This window comes from Saccopteryx bilineata, chromosome 2 (assembly GCF_036850765.1).
Source record: "Saccopteryx bilineata isolate mSacBil1 chromosome 2, mSacBil1_pri_phased_curated, whole genome shotgun sequence".
Lineage (NCBI taxonomy): Eukaryota > Metazoa > Chordata > Mammalia > Chiroptera > Emballonuridae > Saccopteryx > Saccopteryx bilineata.
The window spans coordinates 393,488,929-393,512,374 of NC_089491.1; the positions used below are offsets into that span (position 1 = coordinate 393,488,929).

At 54.9% G+C, this 23,446-nt stretch overlaps 1 protein-coding gene across 2 annotated transcripts; it reads left to right on the forward strand.

Moving 5' to 3' along the window:
- Positions 1–196: 196 nt before the first annotated feature.
- On the forward strand, positions 197–22,905 carry ATPAF2 (ATP synthase mitochondrial F1 complex assembly factor 2). Of its 2 annotated transcripts, XM_066264430.1 has the most exons (9): positions 197–523; positions 10,247–10,291; positions 10,561–10,706; positions 12,369–12,466; positions 15,466–15,546; positions 19,783–19,895; positions 20,599–20,714; positions 22,380–22,546; positions 22,607–22,905. In XM_066264430.1, the coding sequence occupies exons 1-8, from the start codon at positions 379–381 to the stop codon at positions 22,515–22,517; spliced, it is 882 nt and encodes a 293-aa protein (XP_066120527.1). In that variant the 5' UTR covers positions 197–378; the 3' UTR covers positions 22,518–22,546; positions 22,607–22,905. The 2 variants fall into 2 exon arrangements, with proteins under 2 accessions (XP_066120527.1, XP_066120526.1); XM_066264429.1 differs by having other exon boundaries at positions 22,380–22,905.
- The last annotated feature ends 541 nt before the right edge of the window (positions 22,906–23,446 follow it).

Consider the following 23,446-nt stretch of genomic DNA (forward strand, 5'->3'; position numbering starts at 1 on the left):
GGGCGGGAGCCGACTCAGACGGCGCTGCCACCCATTGGCGGGCAGAGAAAACACGTGGTAAAGGGGGGGGTGCGAGGCGCCCTCTGGGATTCGTAGTCTTCTTCCAGGAGAGCGACTGGAAGGGGGCGGGGCAAGGTGCGTTTGTGATGCTGATTGACTGAGGGAGTGCGCAGGAGGCGCGCCGCGGTGACGGTGCGCCGTGGGCGCCATGCGGAAGATGGCGGCGTCCAGGGGAGTGTGAGGGCCGGCGCTGGGCGGGCTCTGTCCGAGGTTTTCCGTACAGCCGGAGCGTGCAGCTTGCGGGAGGGAGCCCTTTCGCTCCGTGCTTCCAGCTCTCAGGTGTCGGGACCGGTCGTCCTCCCCCGGCCGGCGGGCACGATGTGGAGGAGCCGCCTCTGCCTGCGCGGAGGGTGGCGCCGTCTCCTGAACCGACCCTCGGGGGGTCCCACGGTCTCCGCGGGGGCCAGGGCGAACATCCCGTCCGCGTCCCCGTCCCCGTCCCGGGCCTACGCTCCTCCGACAGGTGAGGGCGGCCAGGGACCGAGCCGGGGCCCAGGTGGGCCGAGCGGTTCCTCCGTGCGGTTCCGGGCGGGGTAGCGAGGCAGCGGCTCGGCGGGTTCCCCGGGCCCGCCGGGTCGTGTTCTGTACAGTTTGGGAAAGGGACCCCCATGCTCGGGCAGGGACCCCCGGAGGGCACAGCTGGTGGCGCACGCAGCTCCGCGGGGCAGGAGACGGTCCCTGACATTTGGCACGTGCGGCGTCTCTCCAGGTGTTAACCGGCTTTCTCCTCCTGCAGAAGGAAGGCGGACGTCCTCCGCGTTTTCGGGGCAGGGGAGATGCGGGTTCTAGGTCAGGGCGACTCCAAGGTCACAGAGCAGACTCGGAGGTCAAGGGAGGAGAAAGGTCAGCTCGTCTGGACTGCGCTCTGTGTCTTAGGAAACTCAGGTCGTCCCCTCCTGGACGCTTTCCCTGCAGGTGGCCTGGCCCTCCCTCCCTCCTGCCCTACCGCAGCCACCGAGTGGCTGACACCTCCTGTCAGTCCTGACTGATGAGATCCAGAAGAAGGTCGGGCAGCTCTTTCATGGCTTCTGGGGAGCGGTTTTGGGATACAGGTGGGAGTGAGTCATTTAGAAGCATGAGGAGCACCTGACCAGGCGGTTGTGCAGTGGATAGAGCGTCAGACTGGGATGTGGAAGGACCCAGGTTGGAGACCCCGAGGTCGCAGGCTTGAGCGTGGGGTCATGGATAGACACGACCCCATGGTCGCTTGCATGAGGCCAGAAGTCACTGGCTTGAGCAAGGGGTCACTCACTCACTCTGCTATAGCCCCCCAGTCAAGGCACATATGAGAAAGCAGTCTATGAACAGCTAAGGTGCTACAAGAAAGAATTGATGCTTCTCATCTCTCTCCGTTCCTGTCTATCTGTCCCTCTCTCTGTCTCTCAAGCTAAAAAAAAAAAAAAAAAAAAAAAAAGGTGAAGAGTAGTAACATTCTTTTTACATTAGCTTTCCTGTGCTGAGGGCAGGAGGCTTGGTGACCTTCAACACCGTTAGAACAGCGGTCCCCTCCTGGAGGATGTTCATTGTCAAGGGCAGAAGTTGATTCTATCCGGGTTAAACAGCAGTTTGTAATGCCCTGTGATAAGGAAAGTACAGAGAAGTCGTGAGAACGCCCCTACTCCCGTCTTGGGGGTGTCCAGAAAGGATCTTGGGATTTTGAAAGGACAGTTTAAGCTGCGAGCTGACAGATGAGTAGGAGTTTAGTGTAAAGGAGGATCGGGAGGAGGAGGGAGAGGGTTGGGCAGCTAGAACACATCTAGAGGGGGCAGTGGGGTGGGAGGGATCTTGCTGCAATACTGCGTTCTTTAGGAAATGTAGAATTCTACTGGCGATTTGGCGTTAAGGCAGGGGTACCGGTCTGGGGTCTGGTGCTGGCCGGATTCCTGGGAGACTGTGTAATCTTGGGCCTCATTTCCTTATGTGAACCTGAAGGACCAGGTTGCCTCTGAGGGACCGTCTGTTAAGTTCCATAATCTTATACAGGTGTTGGAGGGAGCTGGGAGCCATGGATTCACCTACCAGGACCCAGGTGAAGGATCTGAAGGTGGGCCAGGAAGGGCGTCGTGGAAACTGTTGATTTGTAACAAGAAATATGTATATATATTTGGTCTTTGTCATCTTCCTAGCATACAGCTCCTGAAAGCCGTAGGGACTGTGGGAGAATCTTTTGTTAAGATATTTGGTCTCTTGTCCTCAAGTAGCTCCGGAGTGAGAAAGATAAAAGAACCCGAGTTTCTGCCCAGGAGGTGGCTTTTAGAAAATGCCAAAGGACTAGGACTGGTTGCCATGGGAACCAACCGTGCCTTGAGAGGGTTGACCTTGCAGCCTTCCCCTCCGACCTCCAGGCCTGAGATTGACCTGATCATTAATGGCCTGTTTGCCTACACCATGAGTGGTCCCCGAAATCCCTGCTCTGTCGGTTCTGAGGGGTCCAGAGAGCTTCCAGGCTGGTGAACTGGTAGAGATGCTGGTGGAGGGGCAGGTCCAGGAAGGGTAAGGAAGCTTCTTGCCCCTCCTCACATCCCTCCCCTCAGGCATCTCTCCATCTGGCGTTCAGAGTTGTAGATTCTCTGACAGTAGATCAGTGATCTAGTTAGTGAAATGTGTTCCTGGGTTTTGTGCGCTGCTCTAGCAAACTAATCAAACCCGAGAGGACATCTTTGGAATCCCCTCCGATTACAGCTGGTTGGGTTGGTTGGTCAGAAGTATACGTGACAACCTAGCGTTTTGATTGGAGTCTGAAGGGGAGGTGTTGTGGGGGCAGTCTTGTGGCACTGAGCCCCTAACCCAGGGGTCCCCAAACTATGGCCCACAGGCCGCATGCGGCCCCCTGAGGCCATTTATCCGACCCCTGCCACACTTCCGGAAGGGGCACCTCTTTCATTGGTGGTCAGTGAGAGGAGCATAGTTCCCATTGAAATACTGGTCAGTTTGTTGATTTAAATTTACTTGTTCTCTATTTTAAATATTGTATTTGTTCCCATTTTTGTTTTTTTACTTTAAAATAAGGTATGTGCAGTGTGCATAGGGATTTGTTCATAGTTTTTTTTATAGTTTGGCCCTCCAACGGTCTGAGGGACAGTGAACTGGCCCCCTGTGTAAAAAGCTTGGGGACCCCTGCCCTAACCTGTGGGATCTGATGCTAGCTCCAGGGTGGACAGTGTCAGAAAATTGAACAGTAGGACTCCCAGCTGGTGTTTGCCAAGTTGATTGGTGGGAAAACTCACACATTTGGAGTGTCTGTGTGAGTGTGTAAAGGAACACGGGGTTTTTTTTTTCTTCCGTTACAACATCCCAGGGAATTCACTTAAGTTGGCAAAAACAGAGGATTTATTTATTTATTTATTTATTTATAATTTTACATTGATTTGAGAGAGAGGGAGAAGAATCAACTCTTTGTTCCACTTAGTTCTATGTATTCAATAGTTATACATTCATTGGTTGCTTCTCGTATATGCCCTAACGGGGGATCGAACTCGTGACCTTGGAGCTCTCTATCCATGGAGACACCCAGCCAGGCCCAGAAGGTTCATTTGAGTTAGTGGATGCCCCACTTTCCATTGTGGTGACACGTCATTTGCCATTAACTTTCCCTTCTACAAACTCACTAGTTCAGGCTCTTGGAAGTCCTTGATACATGGTAGGAAGTCAACCATGAAAGAAAATACGAATGAATGAAAAAATAGGGCACAGTGGGTGGGAGACGCCTGAATCAGGCCTAAGCGTGACCTACGGTGGCTTTACCAGTTGTGAGGCTCTGGGGTTCAGAGGTTCCTTGGAGGTGGAAGAGCAAACCCAGGCGGACCCAATGAAGACTCTGACTGGCAGGCAGAGTGAACCTTGGCCCATTGGGGAAGGGCCGTGTCATTGATGTTTGTCAGAGGAGAGAAGGGGGTTAGGACGGGGTCGCTTGGGCGTGAGAGGAGGTGTCGCAGCAAGGAGACTGTGAGGCCGTGTGGCCGTCCAGCTCTGTCCAGCTGCTTGGAGGTAAAGGTGTTGTGGGGAGGCAGCTTGTCTGGCTGAGTTGTACATGCCCAGGGAAGTCAAGGTTAGAAGTGCTGTCTGCCGGCTCCACTGACAGGTTGTCTGTCACCGGGACAAGCCGGGTAGCTTGTCAGAGGCTGCCACCTCAGGGACGCCCCCACCCTTGTCCTCCTCATGGCTGTGAGGGAGTGAGGGAGAGTCGTAGGTAAGGGGTTCAGCCTGCCACCTGTTTCTGTAAAGTGAAGTTTTATTGGTCACACAGCCAGGTACTCATCTACATATTGTCCCTGGCTACCTTCTCCACAGTGGCCAAGTGGGCTGGTTGCATCAGAGACCGAAGGGCCTGCAAAGCCTAAAATACTTACTGTTTGGCTGTTTACAGGAAAGAAAATAAAAATTGTCAACCTCTGCTCTAGATACTACAGCAGTTTGGAAAAAGGATGTTGAGTCATTTAGCCCATTTCCATTAATTGCTGTGGTAGATCTATTCGGCCCGAAGAATTCTGTAACAGGTCTATTGGGGTTAGGAATCACTTATTCTTCACTTACTTCAAGTGTACAATGAAATGGTTTTTAGTACAGTCACAGTTGTGCAAGCATTGCTACAATCAATTCTAGAACATTTTTATTATCCCACAAAGAAACCGTGTGCCTTTTGCAATGTTCCCTCTAGCCCTAGGAAACCACTCCTTTCTGTCTCTCCAGATTTCCCTCTTTTGAACATTTTATATAAATGGAATGTGGTCTTTTTTTTTACTGGCTTCCCCCCCCCCCATTTAAAATGTTTTCAAGGTTTATCCAAGCTGTAGCATGTATCAGCACTCTGTTCTTTGTCATTGCTGAATAACAGTCTGTCTTATCCATTCATCTGCTGATGAGCATTTGGGTCCCCAGGTTTTGACTCTCCTGCATAATGCTGCAGTAAACATTCACGCACAACATTTTACATGGGCGTCTGTTTTCATTTTCACGTATCTAAGAGAGTAGGATTTCTGGGTCAGATGGCTACACCTGTTTACCCCTTTGGAACTGCCACACTGCTTTCCAGGGTGGCTGCACCGGTTCACCTTTCCCCTTTCCCAGCGGTGCATGGAAGTCCAGTTTCTCTCATGGTCACTTGTTATTATCTATAGTCTTCTTTATCATAGCCGTCCTAGCGGCTGTGAAGGAAGTGGTATCTCTTGTTTTTGATTGGCATTTCCCTGATGGTGAATAATGCCGATCGAGTTTTTATGCGCTTATTGACACTAAGTTAGTAAGTTCTGATAACCCACTACCATCGGACCAGCCTTTATGTGCTTATTGGACATTTGTACATTTTCTTTGGAGAAATGTCTATGCAGATCCTTTGGCTAATTTAAATTGGGTTGTCTTTTCATTATTGAGTTGTAAGGATTCCTTATCCAGTTGGCCTGAATAGTTTTTTTAAAATTTTTATTGACTGATTTTAGAGAGGAGGAAGAGGCAGAGACACCGATCTGTTCCAGTACATGCCCCGACCGGGGACCAAACTGGCAACCTTCGCGTTTCAGGATGACACTCTAGCCCGCCACGCCTTCCAGCCAGGGCAGGAATGTTTGTGTCAGAAAGAGGTGGTTGAAGCCGGTCTCCTCCCATGGTGGATGGAAGGTACCGGAGAGAGAACGTTAGCTCCAAGGAGGAAGGCCCACCAGATGGCGCTGTTTAGAAAGATCGCGGTGTTGGCGGCTGTGAGTAGGCGCTTCTGTTCTTGGGTCACAGTGGGAGTTGCAGTTCTGAGGTTTTGAGTCTTGATGAAGCGAAGGCCAGCTCAGTAATTGAGGCTGATAGAAAGCTCAGGCACTGGCCCAAGAAGCCGGGGACGCGAGGAACAGCGCAGGGAGGAGGTGACACAGGAGACGGCCTCGTGTTCTTTTACACCAGTGGTTCTCAACCTTTCTAATGCCGTGACCCCGCAATACAGTTCCTCGTGTTGCGGTGACCCCAAACCAAAACATAATTTTGGTGGCTACTTCATAACTGTAATTTTGCTACAGTTATGATTCGGAATGTAAATACCTGATAGGCATTATGTATTTTCCGATGGCTTTAGGCGACCCCGCTGGGGTCGCGACCCACAGGTTGAGAACCACTGTTTTATACAGATTGAGGCAACTCACAGGAAAAGGGACGTAGTGGGCATTCATTTCCAATTCAACACAATCTCTCCATGAGCAGGTTTTTTTAAACACGTCTCCGCACATGGAGCCTGTTTTCTTGTGGTCAGCTTGTTCAGTTCCACACTTTCTCTAATATCCATTTCTTTCTATCTCCATAGTCCACAGGGGTCCCCAGACTTTTTACACAGGGGGCCAGTTCACTGTCCCTCAGAGCGTTGGAGGGCCGCCACATACAGTGCTCCTCTCACTGACCACCAGTGAGAGAGGTGCCCCTTCTGGAAGTGTGGCAGGGTGGGGGGCAGATAAAGGGCCTCAGGGGTAGTTTGGGGACGCCTGGTCCACAAATTGTTGGGGTTTTTTTTTTCTTTTTTTGATTGATTGATTTTAGAGAGAGGAAGGGAGAGAGAGATAGAAATATCAATTTGTTCCACTTATTTATGCATTCATTCATTGTTGTGGTTTTAAAGATTTTATTTACTGATTTTACAGAGGGGCAGATGGGAGCAAGAAATATCAACTTGTAGTTGCTTCACTTTAGTTGTTCATTGGTTGCTTGTCCTATGTGCCTTGACCAAGGCAAGCCCAGGGTTTTGAACCAGCGACCTCAGTGTTCCAAGTCAATGCTGTATCCACTGCGCCACCACCGACCAGGCTTATTGATCGATTCTTGTATGTGCCCTGACCGGGGATTGAACCCACAACCTTGGCATAGCAGGTTGACTCTCTAACCAGCTGAGCTACCACAGAATTTCTCTTAAAAGGCAGTGAGTATGTTTTTGCCACAGAAACAGATATTCTCTAAAGAGAGTGATTTATACTCAAAATAGACCCACGTTCTGTGTGATCCTACAAAATTCGGCTATTTCTGTCATCTTTAAGGATGGTGTTCCTTCCTGTTCCTGTTGGCTAGCTCTGGATTCATGGAGACTGGAGTTTCCACAGGCTTCTCGTGGTTTGTCTTAGGTGACCCGAGGTAGAAGGCCTGGGAGAAGAACCTTTGTCTTTGGTCATCGTTGGGGAACATGGCTCCCATCAAGTGTACCCTGACCCTCTCTGGGCATCTCGACCCGTTCTCTGTCGGCCAGTTCTCTCCTCTTCCTGACTGTCCTTCCAGTTCTTCAAAGCCCTGTCTCGAGGCCCCAGACCTGAGTGGAAACTCACTCACTTCCACACACGCCCTCCCACAGTGGACCCGTCGGTGCAGGTCGACGAGCTGCTTCCTCTCGGGTCTCAGACAGAATCCGACCGCTGGGAGCTCTCCCTGTGGCCGGCGAGGAGGTGGAGCCTCTGACGTGTGTTTCCGTGTTCCCGGTGCTCTGGCTGTCGCGGTCGCCCTGCCGTGTGGCAGGCTCACTGTCCATCTCCCCACTGGGTCGTCGGTGCCTCTGGGTTTGAGTCCTGTTGTCAAAGCACTTGTCATGCTTCCTGGGAAGAGACTAGCGCTCACCCGAGCTTCTTTCGAAACTTCGCGACTGAAGCTGGCCCTCTCCCCGTCACCGCTCCGTCCTCTCGGGAGAGCTCCTGTCTGAGACCCGCCCGCACGTGGGCCCCGGTGGAGGCCCAGCAGCCCTGTGCTCCGTCTGCCCAGCTGTCCTCTCTTCCTGTGGGGTTTTCTCCCATGTTGAGCGATTCTGGTCGCCCCCTCTCTGCCCCTCCACCCATCCCACTCCCAGTTTTTCCTTCCTCCTAACAGATAAAGAACGGTCTGGCCAGGACGAAGGAGCCAAGTCCTGACCAACAAGGCAGGAAAAAGAAAGAAAAGGACTCCCCTTGTGGGACCCCGTGCTGGTCTGGCATCTCTGTCTGGGTCAGCCGGTGCTGGGGGACCAGTCCGTGGCCCCAGTCTCTGGGGCCCATTTCCCAGGCTGTTGGGGTGTGTGCTAGAAGGCTCCCCACTAACACTCCCTGCTGAGGAGGGCCCCCCACCCCCTACCCTGGGGTGAGCCGGAGCTTTCGGACTCCCCGCTTCCTGCCTGGCCTGGCCTGAAGCGAGCTGACCAGCCCGGGCATTAGAGAGCATCCTGGATGCAGGCTGGGTGCCTGGATGGACGTCTCCAGACTTATACGAGGAGGCCTCCGCGCCCACGTCTCGTCTGCCGTCTGACTGTGACTCCGATGGCCTGTGAAGGAGGGACATTTGAAAGCAGCTGGGTGGTACACATCTTCTATTCTGGTGTCAGATGTGTGAGAGAATCGGTATTACAATTTCAGATGAGGGTCATAAATCGTGTCCGGTTTTACCACTTTGTAAAAATGGTTGAGGCCCTTACGTGCCCTGACGGTGACTGCCCCTGCGACTTTGGCATATTGGCACGATGGCTCTAACCACTGAGGTACCTGGCCAGGGCTGAAAAAATTTAAACTCTATGAAGGCAGGGATTTTTGTCTCTTTTATTCACTGTTTATTCCAGGTACCTAGAACAGTACCTGGCACCTACTTGGCACAAATAATTTTTATGGGAAAATAATGTGGATCTTTGTTTAATAAGGGCAACCATGGGAATGCAATTTCTGTTGTGTAAGCATTAATGATAGCAAATGAAATTTATGAAAAAAACCAGTATGATGTAGAAAACATAAACATTCGACGTTTGGAGCAAAACCAGGTACTCTCCGTTACTTCCTTCCCCCTCGCACGTAAACCAAGTTCTCATTTTCATAGTCTCTTTGAATTAACAGAACTTTAACTAAAGCTTAGTTTTAAAAAAAAATCCAAAAAACATTAGGCCCTGGACAACTGGCTCAGTGGATAGAGTGTCAGCCCAGCGTGCGGACATCCTGGGCTTGATCCCCGGTCAGTGAACACAGGAGAAGTGACCATCTGCTTCTCTTTCCCTCCCTGTCCCCCTTCTCTCTCTCCCTCTTCCCCTCCCGCAGCCAGTGACTCGATTGGTTCAAGTGCTGCCCGGGTGGGCTGAGGACGGCTCGGCTGGTCGGAGCACGTCAGCCTCTGGCACTAGAAATATTATAGCTCGGTTGATTTGAGCATCAGCCCAAGAAGTGTGTTGCCAGGTGGCTCCCTGTCAGGGCACATGTGGGAGTCTGTCTCACTATCTCCTCAACTTTCACTTAAAAGAAAAAACATGAAAAGAAGGCAAAAGCATTAAAAACTACTGAATCTTCTTTCCCTTCACATCCTGCATCATTATTTCCAATAAGTGACTTTGGTCGGACTCTGAAGGCCTTAGGTACCTGATGAATATGTGAAGGAGCAAACGAAGAGACGAATGAGTGAGTGAGTGTTTGTTTGTCACAAATGGCAAAGACGGTTATGGTTCATAGCTTCCAAAATGTGACCTGTTTATTTATTCTTTGTTAATGGAAGGAAACAGCATTTTTTTTATGCTGTGCGCTTGGTGTTTAATCCCCACAGCTGGAAGAGGGGAAATGTGTTTTATTTTCCACGTAAGATGTTCCTCAAGCCGACTTCAGAAGGAAGGACAGGACACAGATATTTTCCTTCCTGAAGGAAATGTTCGGAGTTCTGTTGAAGACACAGGCAGGCTGGTTAATTAGGTTAATTAATGAGTATAGGGGTGGGAAAGGCTCCGGGGACCTCTGCTTAGGGCCTGTACACCACACACGCGTGTGGGCGTGCACAGACGTTCACACCGGCTCTCTACTCCTGCCGGAGATGGGTCTCTGGCTTGATCCCATCCGGACACCATCTTTAGATTCAGGCGCATGGGGGCAGCTCCGGGGGTGTGTGTGGAGAGGAACGTGCTCAGAAGCTAACACAGGAGGATCTGGGAAAGGCCGTCAGGTCAGGCAGAGACTGCAGATTCGTGATGCTGCAGTGATCAGCGTGCCCCTGGGCCCGCGGGGGCCTGACCCCTTGCCCTGTCCCTCCCTCATCCCCAGAGAGCGAATGCCCTCCCTCCCTCCAGCTTTGACCAGGAGCCGCTGATTGTGCCGCAGAGAGCAGGGCAGACCTTGAGTAGCGACATGAACGAAAGTCAGGCCCCCCAGTCAGCACAAGCAGTGGTGGTACAGCGGGTCTTGTTGCTCCCGCGCTGTCTGGACATAATTCTAAACTGCCTTTTTGAAAAAAATCTTTCCCACAGAAAGGAAGAGGTTTTATCAGAATGTCAGCATCACACAGGGTGAAGGTGAGTGTCTGAAATTTTGACTGCCTCTCCCTCTCTCCCTCTCTCCCTCTCTCTCTCTCTTCCTCTCTGTGAATGAGTAGAAACACTTTTCATCCCCCACCAGTGCAGTGGTGAGACTGCCCTGCACACTGTTCTCCGAGGTCTCTGTCAGCCCTCCTTGGGGGGACTCAGGGCTGTCTTTGTCTGCATCCCTTCAAGTGGCTAAATGTAGGAATGGTCACCGATTCCAGTTCACAGTCCCTGAGAGGGTTTTCATTTGATCTTTCAAGGTGGCTTTGAGATAAACCTGGACCACAGGAAGCTGAAAACTCCTCAAGCCAAGCTCTTTACCGTCCCCAGCGAGGCCCTGGCCATCGCAGTGGCCACTGAATGGGACTCCCAGCAGGACACCATCAAGTTCTACACCATGCACCTGGTAACAAGTTCGCAAACCTATACCCTGATGCCTGCTGTTGGTTTTCTAGGGCACCTGCAAAAACTGAGAGTCCTATCCAATTGCAGCAAAGCCCCCAGGGATGGACTCCACCCACGCTTGACCCCTCGAATGCGTCGAACGCCCCCCGCTTGTGTCCTGGCCACCAGCAGTTCCCCGGCTCAGAACTCTGTGCTGGGCGGCTGGTGCCTCCTCTGGCTGCAGGGCAGATTTACGCTCTCCACCTGCCCAGCTGCCTCACTGACTGTCGTGCAGGCTTTCTCTCAGTCTCACCAGCTGCACCGTTTGTAACTGCCTGTTCTGTGCGTGCACGGCCTTGAACGCACAGAAGGGCAGGACCTCTCGGTCTTTCCAGCGCAGAGTGGGCTCCTCGTGTGAAGTGTAGTTAGCCCTCAGTATTGGTTGAGTGCAAGAGCCCAGGGGGCCAGTGGGTGAGGTGAGGGCCTCCCCCCTCACAGAGGGAGCCCCCATCCACACAGGGAGACTTGCTGAGGCACTGCCACAGCCTGAGGAAGGCGTTGGTTAGACCCTTTGGGGCCAGGCTTTGCAGCCTCCAAACCATGACCTTGGGCAAGTCACTGCCCTTTTTCAGCTCCATGTGCCCATCTGTGAGAGGTAGGTGATAACAGTGCCCACTCAGAGTGGTGGCCAGGACCGGATGAGTGACATGTGGAGAGGTCCAAGTGTGGTCCCTGGTCCCTGCGAGAGAGCGTCCAGTCCACACGGGAGGTGGTCCCTGGTCCCTGCGAGAGAGCGTCCAGTCCACACGGGAGGTGGTCCCTGGTCCCTGCGAGAGAGCGTCCAGTCCACACGGGAGGTGGTCCTTGGTCCCTGCGAGAGAGCGTCCAGTCCACACGGGAGGTGGTCCCTGGTCCCTGCGAGAGAGCGTCCAGTCCACACGGGAGGTGGTCCCTGGTCCCTGCGAGAGAGCGTCCAGTCCACACGGGAGGTGGTCCCTGGTCCCTGCGAGAGAGCGTCCAGTCCACACGGGAGGCAGCGCTGTCAGGTCTGTGCTGTGCTCGGGGGTGACGTGCACACCCGGGCAGGGGCAGGTGTCCTCAGCATCTGCGTGGCCTGCGGTGCTGCTGGCTTGCTCCTTCAACCGTCTGATGACAGCAGGGTGACAGGGCTGCACACTCATCATTAGGGTTTCTAAGCAATCTGCTCCTGACCAGGCAAATCTGGAAAATAATCCTGCTTCTGGTTTCCAGTCAGATTTGAACTCCAGTCATGCTTAGGTATCTTATTTACTGAGTGTGACCTCTGTGGGATTGGTTTCCACATCTCTGAAGTGGGTGTAATAGTACCTCTCCACGGGGTGGTTGTGAGGATTATAGTAACTAGAGCAGAGCCTGGCAGTGGAGCGTATGAGACCTTGGGAGATACAGGAACCCCAGGGCCTCTGAGTGCTGTGGGAGCCCCGTGGGCTGGCCCAGCCAGTGCTCTGCCGGCACGGACCTGTGGCCGGGGCTGCTCCCCGGAGCTGTGCCGCAGCTGAGGCTGGGGAGGTGCCACGGGCCAAAGGCTTCAGCGTGGCATGGCCCCTCGCCCGGCGTTGCTGTGGGTCGGACGTGGCGTCCTCAGGAACGGGTGCTTCTGCCCGGCCCAGTGGGTGCTGATGGGGCTCTCTGCCTTTTGATTCAGACCACGTTGTGCAACACGTCGTTAGACAATCCAACGCAGCGCAACAAGGACCAGCTGATCCGGGCGGCTGTGAAGTTCCTGGACACTGACACCCTCTGGTAATTGACGGTTAGCTGAACGTTCCCCTCGGACCCAGGGAGTCCCTCCGTGGTTTTGCCTCATTTCCCGGCTGTTAGTAGAAGAGGCCGCGCTTTTCCTGTCTCACAGGGCAGGGGACGCTGACATCAGCATTCCGCTGCTCTGCAAGGTCCCTAGAAAGGAGAACCGCTCGGGCCGCGACTGTGTCGGAGCCCTGGGCACACCCCTCCTGCAGCCCAGCCGCTGTCCCTCGGCCTGGGATGGTGGTGGCCTGTGCCACTCTGGCAGGCTCCAGGACCAAGGGAGGCCACTAGCTGACCCCCAGCAGGGCCTCGGACCCTGGACGTCTGCCTGCCGGCATGCCCTCACCTCAGCCTCCTTGTCACTGACCGTCAGCCTGGACGCAGGGGTGGTCAGATGTTGGTGTTCAGGAGCTGGCTTCCTCCGCTTCTGAATTTCCCACCATGTCTATGTGTTCTTTACTTTTATTTTTGCACACACACACGGAGTGGGGCAGAAGTAGGTTTACAGTTGTGAATGCGTGAAATAGTAATAAATAGTATTACTATTTATTAATGAATGTATTATTTCCATACAAACAACTGTACGCCTACTTTTGCCCAGCCCTGTGCTTATGAGAGGAATCGGCTCACACAGGGTTAGTCCAGGCAGCCTCACCGTCCACCATCTGCAACCTGGACAGTTAAAGCCGCTCACGTGACTCAGTTCGGGTCTGAAGGCCTAGACCAGGGGTCCCCAAACTTTTTACACAGGGGGCCAGTTCACTGTCCCTCAGACCGTTGGAGGGCCGGACTATAAAAAAACTATGAACAAATCCCTATGCACACTGCACATATCTTATTTTAAAGTAAAAAAACAAAATGGGAACGAATACAATATTTAAAATAGAGAACAAGTAAATTTAAATCAACAAACTGACCAGTATTTCAATGGGAACTATGCTCCTCTCACTGACTACCAATGAAAGAGGTGCCCCTTCCGGGTGTGCGGCGGGGGGCCGGATAAATGGCCTCAGGGGGCCGCATGTGGCCTGCGGGCCATAGTTTGGGGACCCCTGGCCTAGACTATATATATTCAGACACACACATAAACAGACGCGAGGAAGTTCGTTATGAACGCTGCCTCGGGCTGGTGGAGACGGAGAAGCCCGAGACCTGCCGGGGGCCCACGGCAGACCCAGGAGAGCGTGTGCGGCTCCAGGCCGAGCGCCCACGGGCTTGAGAACGGCAGTGAGCCCGTGTTTCTGCGGAGCCCGGGGCATTCGGCCCGTAGCGCCCTCCTCTGTCCAGCAGCTACCCGGACGGCTTGTGGAAGGACAGAGGAGGCAAGGGCAGCGGCTGAGGTGCACTGTGTCTGCTGGCCGGGGCTCTAGGACCCTTGGTGACCTCCCAGATGGCCCACGAAGTCAGCAGTGAGGGCCGAGGAGGGAGGGGGCTCCTGCAGAGGCGGGGGAGGGGGCAGTTCTGAGTTGCTGGTCCGAAAGTTCAGTCCATGTGCGTGAGGGACCGTTGGATGGCAGGGAGCAGAAACCCATGAAACCTGGCTCAGGTGACAGGGTTTTCGTGAGAACTGCAGGGACCCGGACAGGAAATGAGGGACAGTTGGCCCCCAGGCATGGGAGCCAGAAGACTCGAGGTCAGCTGCTGGCTCCGCCCTGCAGACGGGGTCTGGGAGCAGCTGCCCCTGGTCTGCTCCTCAGCAGCCCAGCTTTCCTTGGGCATGCAGGATCTCCTCCTCTGCTCATGCCGGACTGGCTTTCCACGGTGCCCGCTTGGGTTTCTGTGCCATGAGGCCTTGCAGCTCAGCATCCTCAGCTGACACCCGCAAGTGGTGCAGCCCGGCCTCAGCCGGTGTCAGGCCCCCACGGCAGCATCTGCTTCTGTAGCCAGGGGTGGGTGGGCTCCCGAGGTCCAGTTCATGGCCAGGAGCACGCTCTCTTGAAAGGGGCGCAGGAAGCTAGGGACGCAATGACTGAGCATCCGTACAGCATTCACGTGCGGCATCCCAGAGGGAAGTGGGCTTAGAGGGGCACTCACGGTGCCACACGCCTTGACCTCTGACGTAAAGCGGGAGTTTAGGACGGTGGTTCTCACACTGCAGCTTAGGCTGGCACCCCTGGAGGGCTCTGGTCTCCAGCCCCAGAGCCTCTGCTTCCCAAAGGTGTTGGTGGAGCCTGAGAAGTTGCACTTAATCCTGTTTCCCGTGGGTGCTCTGTGGGTGGTCCTCCCGTGGGTGCTCTGTGGGTGCTCCTCCCGTGGGTGCTCTGTGGGTGGTCTTCCCGTGGGTGCTCTGTGGGTGGTCCTCCCGTGGGTGCTCTGTGAGTGGTCCTCCCGTGGGTGCTCTGTGGGTGGTCCTCCCATGGGTGCTCTGTGGGTGGTCTTCCCGTGGGTGCTCTGTGGGTGGTCCTCCCGTGGGTGCTCTGTGGGTGGTCTTCCCGTGGGTGCTCTGTGGGTGGTCCTCCCGTGGGTGCTCTGTGGGTGCTCCTCCCGTGGGTGCTCTGTGGGTGGTCTTCCCGTGGGTGGTCCTCCCGTGGGTGCTCTGTGGGTGGTCTTCCCGTGGGTGCTCCTCCTGTGGGTGCTCTGTGGGTGGTCTTCCCGTGGGTGCTCTGTGGGTGGTCTTCCCGTGGGTGCTCTGTGGGTGGTCCTCCCGTGGGTGCTCTGTGGGTGGTCTTCCCGTGGGTGCTCTGTGGGTGGTCCTCCCGTGGGTGCTCTGGGTGGTCCTCCCGTGGGTGCTCTGTGGGTGGTCTTCCCGTGGGTGCTCCTCCTGTGGGTGCTCTGTGGGTGGTCTTCCCGTGGGTGCTCCTCCTGTGGGTGCTCTGTGGGTGGTCTTCCTGTGGGTGCTCTGTGGGTGGTCCTCAGGCATCACTGCTTTAGGGGAAAGATCTGTGGGGCTGGGGGGGGTGGGGAAGTTCGCTCTGCAGTCTGCTTTTGTGTTTTTCTGTTTCTCACTGAATTGTACTTTTTTTTTATTAATGAAGATGATTTTTGCAATGAATTAGCTACAGGGTGGAAGAGCCAGAGACATTAGTGGAACTTCAAAAGAACGAGTGGGATCCAATCATAGAATGGGCCAAGAAGAGGTAAGATGGCCAACCCCAGGTGTCGGCAGGCTCTCAGGGTCAGGGGGCCCGTGCTGGACAAGCAGAGTTCTTAGCTGACAGACTTCCTGAGTCCAGAGCACCCTGGCGATGTGGCACCATCCTGGTGTGCAGGAACAGGACCACTTTGGAAAAAATGTTTCAGCCATCTTGCACCGAGCAGCTGCTCTTAGTAGGCGTGTGCTGAGTGTAGCTGGGGAGCCCCAGCTCAGCCGTGATTGGCTTGAGCTAACTTTTTTTTTTTTTTTAAGTGAGAGGAGGGGAGATAGACTCTCACATGTGCCTCAACCAGGATCCACCCGGCAAGCCCTATTTGGGGCCGATGCTCGAATCAGCTGAGCTATCCTCAGCACCTGAGGCCAACACTCAGACCAACCGAGCCACTGTCTGAGAGAGGGGAAGAGGGACAGAAGGGGAGAGGGAGAGGAAGAGCAGCAGTTGATGGTTTTTCATGTGTACACTGACCGGGGATTGAACCCAGGATGTTCATAGGCCACGCCAATGCTCTAGCCACTGAGCAAACCGGCCAGGGCCATTGAGCTGGTGACTTGATCTCTTTGTCTGAGCGGGGAGCTGATCACCCCTACGTCTTAGGGTCCTGTGTGGAGAAAGCGAAGGCAGGCGTAGGTAGCATCCTGCTTGGTGCACAGCAAGGGCTCACGTCTAGCAGCTTTCAGTCCTCCCCCTGGTCACATCTGCCACGCTGTTCAGTCGTAACACGGTGTGTGTGATACGTACACACGAGGAGGAAAGTCTGGACAGCATCCTACACAATTATAGGTCACGTTTAGCCTGTGGATGTAAAGAGTCCAGGAAATGATGGTACCCAGTGTCCCCCTTAGCAGGAGGACTCTTGTACCAACTGAATGGACTATTGATGTGGTGGCCAAATTCAGTTTCATTTCCTTCCAAGGGGACTTGGGAAGGGCTCCTCCCTCGGCCCCTCCCATCTTGACCTCATGGTGTTTTGTCAGCTTGCTGGGAGCAGTTTTCGGCAGGGCATTTTTCACAAAAGTGATGTCTGCTGGTCAGTCTGTCTCATTTGTAGACATTTCCTGAGTGCCCACAATGTGCCAGCCACCCTTGGAGTCTATATAGTAAAACGTATAGCCAGTATATTAAAGGGTCAACCAAAATGTAACACTATAGTACTGTGTAAGGACTACGAGGATACAGTGTCATTTTGGGGTCTAATGAAATATTGTATAACAATACTTAGGTGCTTGGAGAGCTTTGCTATGATACAAAATCATCCGGGGGGTTTTTTGTGGCAGTTGAGATTTCTTGTTAATAATTTACAGCAAAACTGGGCCGTTTGCTATGTTCCATTTATACTATTAGAAATTTCAGCAAGACTATTTCTAAACCAATGGGGAAATCAATGGTATCTGAAAGGAAATTATGGCTTCCGTTTAAGATGGCGGACATGGTACTCATGTCCTCCCACGACCACATCAGAATCACAGCTAAGCTACAGAACAACCGTCATGAACAGAGTCCCATAACTAAGAGTATACGGAGAAGCCACGTTGAGACTGGTCGAGATGCAGAATGGGCAGGTCCCACCCACAGGTGGCCACTAACGACATTAGGGAGCCTGCCTGACAGGTGATGGTGCAGTGGATAGAGCGTCTACCTGGGATGTGAGATCCCAGGTTCAAAACCCTGAGGTTGCAAACTTGAGCGCGGGCTCATCCGGCTTGAGCAAGGAGTCACTGGCTCTGCTGGGCCCCCCAGTCAAGGCACGTATGAGAGGCAATCAGTGAACAACGAAGGCGCTGCAACTATGAGTTGATGCTTCTCATCTTCCTTCCTGTCTGTCTCTCTCTCTCAAAAGGGAAAAAAAAAAGCTTATAATGAGACAAAGAAGGACCCAGCAATTCTACATATGGGTTTATCTGAAGAAACCCAGAGACATCTGCACCTGTATGTTTACTGTAGCGTTGTTTACCATAGCCAAGGTGTGGGAGCGGCCTCAGGGCCCATCAGTAGACAGACAGATACAGGAGGCGTGGCCCATCCACACAGGGAAGGATTCCGTGAAGGAAGGGAATCTTCCCATCTGTGACAGCATGGATGGACCTCGAGGATATTGTGCTAAATGAAATAAATCAGAGAGAGACAAATTCCATCTGACCTCACTTACATGTGGGATCTGAAGAAGAAAACACAAAAACAGAACAGACTCAGGTACAGAGGAAGCATTTTCTTTAAATTTATTGATTTTAGCGATAGAGGAACGGAGAGAGGGAAAGACAGGAGCATCAATCTGCCCCTGTGTGCGCCCTGACTGGGGGTTGAGCTGGCAGCCCCTGTGCTTCGGGAAGACGCTGTAACCAGCCGAGCTATCGGGCCAGGGCCGGGGAAAATTTTGACGGTTGCCAGAGGGGCGGGGTATTGGAAGGCTGAGTGAAAAAAGGTGAAGGGACTAAGAAGCACAGATTGGCAGTTACAAAATTGTCACGAGGAGGCCCTGGCCAGTTGGCTCAGTGGTAGAGCGTCGGCCTGGCGTGCAGGAGTCCCGGGTTCGATTCCCGGCCAGGGCACACAGGAGAAGTGCCCATCTGCTTCTCCACCCCTCCCCCTCTCCTTCCTCTCTGTCTCTCTCTTCCCCTCCCGCAGCCAAGGCTCCATTGGAGCAAAGTTGGCCCAGGCGCTAGAATGGCTCTGGTTGCGGCAGAGCGACACCCCCTGGTGGGCATGCCGGGTGGATCCCGGTTGGGCGCATGCGGGAGTCTGTCTGACTGCCTCCCCATTTCCAGCTTCAGAAAAATACAAAAAGCCCTGGCCGGTTGGCTCAGTGGTAGAGCGTCGGCCTGGCGTGCAGAAGTCCCGGGTTCGATTCCCAGCCAGGGCACACAGGAGAAGCGCCCATCTGCTTCTCCACCCCTCCCCCTCTCCTTCCTCTCTGTCTCTTCCCCTCCCGCAGCGAGGCTCCATTGGAGCAAAGATGGCCCGGGTGCTAGGGATGGCTCCTTGGCCTCTGCCCCAGGTGCTAGAGTGGCTCTGGTCGCGGCAGAGCGACGCCCCCTGGTGGGCGTGCCGGGTAGATCCCGGTCGGGTGCATGCGGGAGTCTGTCTGTCTCTCCCCGTTTCCAGCTTCAGAAAAATACAAAAAAAAAAAAAATTGTCACAAGGATGTAAGCACAGCATAGGGAATAGAGTCAGTAATTTTGTAATAACTGTGTATGGAGCCAGGTGGGCACTGGGTTTATTGGAGTGATCACTTCAGAAGTTATATAAATGTATACAACTGGGTTGTACACCTGTAACTAATATAATATTGTATATCAACTGTAAATGGAAAGTAAAAAATTAAGAAAAACAAAAGAAAGTTTTTAAAATTGCTTTTGCCCTGGCTGGGTTGCTCAGTGGATAGAGTGTCGTTCCAGCACAATGAGGTCGCTAGTTCAATCCCCAGTCTGGGCACATACGAGAGGCAGTCCATGAGTGAACAGCTCAATGAAGCAACTAAGTAGAACAACGAGTTGATTCTTCTCTCTCTCTCTCTCCCCCCCTTTCTCTCAAATCAATGGAAATTTTTTAAAAATTGCTTTTATTCTGTTATGTTTTTCCTGTGTTCTGTTAGTTATGATTGTTCTTGAAAAGATATCATTCTTGCCTGACCTGTGGTGGCACAGTGGATAAAGCATCAACCTGGAACACTGAGGTTGCTGGTTTAAAAACCCGGGCTTGCCTGGTCAAGGCACATATGAGAAACTACTATGAGTTGATGCTTCCTGCCCCTCCCCCCTTTCTCTCTTCCTCTCTCTCTAAAATCAATAAAGTAGATTTTTTTTAAATCCCTTTAAAAAATGATACGGTATATCATTCTATCTTTCTTTTTTCCTTCTTCTTTTCCATTTGCAGTATATCCTTCTGAAAGCCAGCTCATGCCCAGACCAAAAACACTGCCCACACTTCTGATGGGGATCCAGGCAGACAGTTTCAGGCAGCCTCATGTCAGTAAGGCCCCGGCTTGCACGACTCGCTGAGCCGTGCCCCCGTTCAGGGTCGTTTTTTGATCCTCTGGCTTTGCTCGTGACAGAAGTGATTAGGTCAGGAGGTCATGGATTGTAGTGGCAGCTGCCCCCAGAGTCCCCAAGACTGACCTCTCAGTCACATGCCCGGCAGGGGCACGCACCTGCTCAGCAGCTCAGGGCTTTGCTTCCAAGCAAAGGCCGAGGGACGCCGCCCACTAGAGCCTTCTCCTTCCAGATACGGCCTGGAGATCGGCTCATCCACCAGCATCATGGGGCCCAGCATCCCGGCCAGCACGCGAGAGGTGCTCGTCAGCCACCTGGCGTCTTACAACATGTGGGCCCTGCAAGGTAAGGCGTGGCGCTTCCTGTGGGCCCGGGCGTGTGGTGGGGTGGGCACGGGCGTCCCAAGCCCAGAGAGTCACAGGGGCGTTCTAGGGTGGCTCTGATGCTGTTTTTGCTCAGTCTGAGGGGACAGCAGGCTCACCCCTTCCAGGAGGAAGTTGGCTTCTTCCTCTTCAGTTCAAGTGTCACTGACCTGGCCAGTTGGCGGTCACTGGGCAGGGGGTGGAGTGCTGTGCTGGGCCAGGTTCAGGGCCTGTGTCTACCAGGCAGTAGCAGAGAAGGGGCCTCCGCCCGAGAACAAGCAGAGGGCTCTTGGAGGAGAATGCGGGATGGACGCAGAGCTGGCCAAAGAGCAGTGTGTCCTGTTACCTGTCCCCCACCTTGTGCCCGTGCCCCCCGAGGGCCGTGTGGACCCAGAAAGACTAGATCTGGCCGCTGCCCCATGTGGACCTGGAAAGACCGGGTCTGGCCGCTGCCCCGTGTGGACCCGGAAAGACCGGGTCTGGCCGCTGCCCCGTGTGGACCCGGAAAGACTGGCCGCTGCCCCGTGTGGACCCGGAAAGACCGGGTCCGGCCACTGCCCCGTGTGGACCCGGAAAGACCGGGTCCGGCCGCTGCCCCGTGTGGACCCGGAAAGACTGGGTCTGGCCGCTGCCCCACTTCAGTGGAGGTGCCCCGGGTTCTGACTTGGCTTGTGTCCCCCCTGCAGGGATTGAGTTCGTAGTGGCCCAACTCAAGTCCATGATGCTGACCTTGGGCCTGATTGACCTGCGGCTGACGGTGGAGCAGGCCGTGCTGCTGTCGCGGCTGGAGGAAGAGTACCAGGTGAGGTAGCGGAGGTCCCGCCTCCCCCCGCCAGGTGCAGACTAACGGTGGGGAGTGTGGTGGGGGGCAGACCCATCTGTTTTTATGACTTTTGTGTACATAGCAAACCACAAGAAACAGTAATAAAAAGTAACAGTAAGTATTACCGCCTGGTCCCGGCATTGTGTTTGTCTCGCCCTCGTGGCCTCACCTCTTCTGAACAACCCCCGCTTCACCCAGGAGGAAACCGAGGCACAGGTCACACCCCTGGAAAAGGCTGGAGCCAGGCGGCTCCAGGTCAAGGCCTTCACCCCTCCTACCCTGCTGGTGGAGGTTCATGGGCAAATCAAGAGCCCTTGGGCTGGCGCACCTGCAGATGGGCCTGTCACGATGCCCGGGACCCCCGTGTGTTCCTCTGGAGACCGAGCCGCTGTGCCCTGACCGTCCCGTGCAGGCGTCGGGCTGGCCCGGAGCATGGAGAGCTGCTGCTCGTCCACGGGTCCCGAAGCTCGGAGTTAACGAGGTTTTGCTGTGGTGGTTGTTGTTTGCACTTTTAACTCAGAACGACGGCGCTCTCTGCCATCTTGGCTGTTGCCACTTCTCCAGCCTCGTAAGGTCGATCGCTGTGGCGACTCGGTTCCCAGCGTGATGAAGCCCTTTGGTGATAGCAGTGTTGCACCAGTCCACCTAGTTGTCTGCTCAGAAAAGTGCCTGGAGAAGAACTTCCCTGTATCTCAGAAGAGGCCACAGCTGGTCTTTGGGTGTCAGAGACGGTCAGGTGGGAGGGGGACGGAGAGGTGGGGTCTGTGAGGGCGCCACGAGGTGGGCGGCCAGGAAGCCTGCCTTCTGGTCTGGGCACTGCTGTTTTGACTGTGGAACCCAAGCCAGGCCGTTGTTTCCTGAACTTCAGGCTTGACCTGCCACCGAACGGGGTGGAACGTGGATTGTGTCCGTGAGCTCTCTGAAAGTAAAATGTGCTCTTCAGGGGGAGATCACTGCTGTCCAGACGGGGCCGGGCCCCTGTGGCCTGGTGGTGCTGATTTCCTGGACCGGCCTCCTGGGCCCCTGGCCAGGGAGGAGCCAGCAGGCTCAGGGGACAGCCTTGTGCTGACACTGGGACAGCCACACTGAGTGTCCAGCATCTGCCCCTCTAGTCCTGAAGGTCTGGACAGAGAATCTGGACCCCGCACAGGGTGCAGAGCAGAGGGGCCCCTGCAGCGCGGCAGCTGTCCCAGGAGTCGAAAATGAAGTGACTGCGTGGCCTTGGTTGACCTTTCTCTTCCACCCGTGGGGGCCACTTGCAGCCCAGCCTGCTGAGACAGCTCACCGGAGGATGACCTTCTGCGGGCCGCCTGAGCCAGCCTCTTCATGGGAGGAAGTGTGAGGGAGAGGGTGGCGTTCAGGTTGGGCCGTGGGAGACACACGTGGTTTCCGGGCCCAGCCTGCCTGGGAAGTGGGCGCCCACTGGCCGGGGCCTGGCTGCGCCCTCCTGCACCACCCACACCCTGTGGAGCGTAGGGCTGCTCTGGCCGCCGTGTGTTCTGATCCCACCACGCACATCTTGCGTGTCTTGGCGGGATTGGAGCCTGCGGCCCTTGGTCCGGTCACAGGGGTGGTGTGAGGGTCCGGCTGGCGGGCAGCAGGGCATGGAGCTACTCACACAGCCCCCGTCCTTGTCCTCCGCAGATCCAGAAGTGGGGCAGCGTGGAGTGGGCCCACGACTACGAGCTCCAGGAGCTCCGGGCACGCACGGCCGCAGGCACCCTGTTTGTCCATCTCTGCTCCGAGAGCAGCACGGTCAAGCACAAGCTCCTGCGGGACTGAGGCCTGGCGGCCGCCCCGCACCCCTGGCCCACACCCCGCACCCCTGGCACACGCCCCGCACCCCTGGCCCACGCCCCGCACCCCTGGCACACGCCCCGCACCCCTGGCCCACGCCCCGCACCCCTGGCACACGCCCTGCACCCCTGGCAGGACAGAGGCCGCCCGGCCCCGGCCGCCCAGCCCGCAGGCACCACACTCGGCCTCCAGGCGGCGCCCCGAGATGCCCGAGACAGTGTGGTTGCCTGGGGGTCAGCTCGAGTCCAGTCTGGGTGCCCTGCCCCTGCCCCAGCCAGCAGGAGGGAGGGGACAGGTTGTCCAGGGGACTTTCTCTCAGCCCTATTAAATATTTCTGCACCGTGGGAAGGTGTGGAGCCTGTTCTGATGTGCACTTCCACGTGTCCACGTGTCCTCATTCCTCGTCTTGCGTCTGGGTCCCACCGAGGCCCAGCCGTCTGCCGCCTGTGGCTGGAACCTCACACCAGCCCGGTCATCGTGCAGCCTACGGACAACCGTGTGTGTGTGTCTGTGTGGCCCTCAACCCTCAGCCTAACAGCTTTTTTTCCCGGTTTTTAACCAAACGATCTTTAGAAAGTGAGTCCTTTTTGGTTGAAGTTGGCTGTTTCTACTTGTTCCTACTATTTTAGGGGAAAAAAAATCATAATAATTTACTCTTGAAAAGAGACAATACAGGCCCTGGCCGGTTGGCTCAGTGGTAGAGCGTCGGCCTGGCGTGCAGAAGTCCCGGGTTTGATTCCCGGCCAGGGCACACAGGAGAGGCGCCCATCTGCCTCTCCACCCTTCCCCCTCTCCTTCCTGTCTGTCTCTCTCTTCCCCTCCCGCAGCCAAGGCTCCATTGGAGCAAAGATGGCCCGGGCGTTGGGGATGGCTCCATTGTCTCTGCCCCAGGCGCTAGAGTGGCTCTGGTCGTG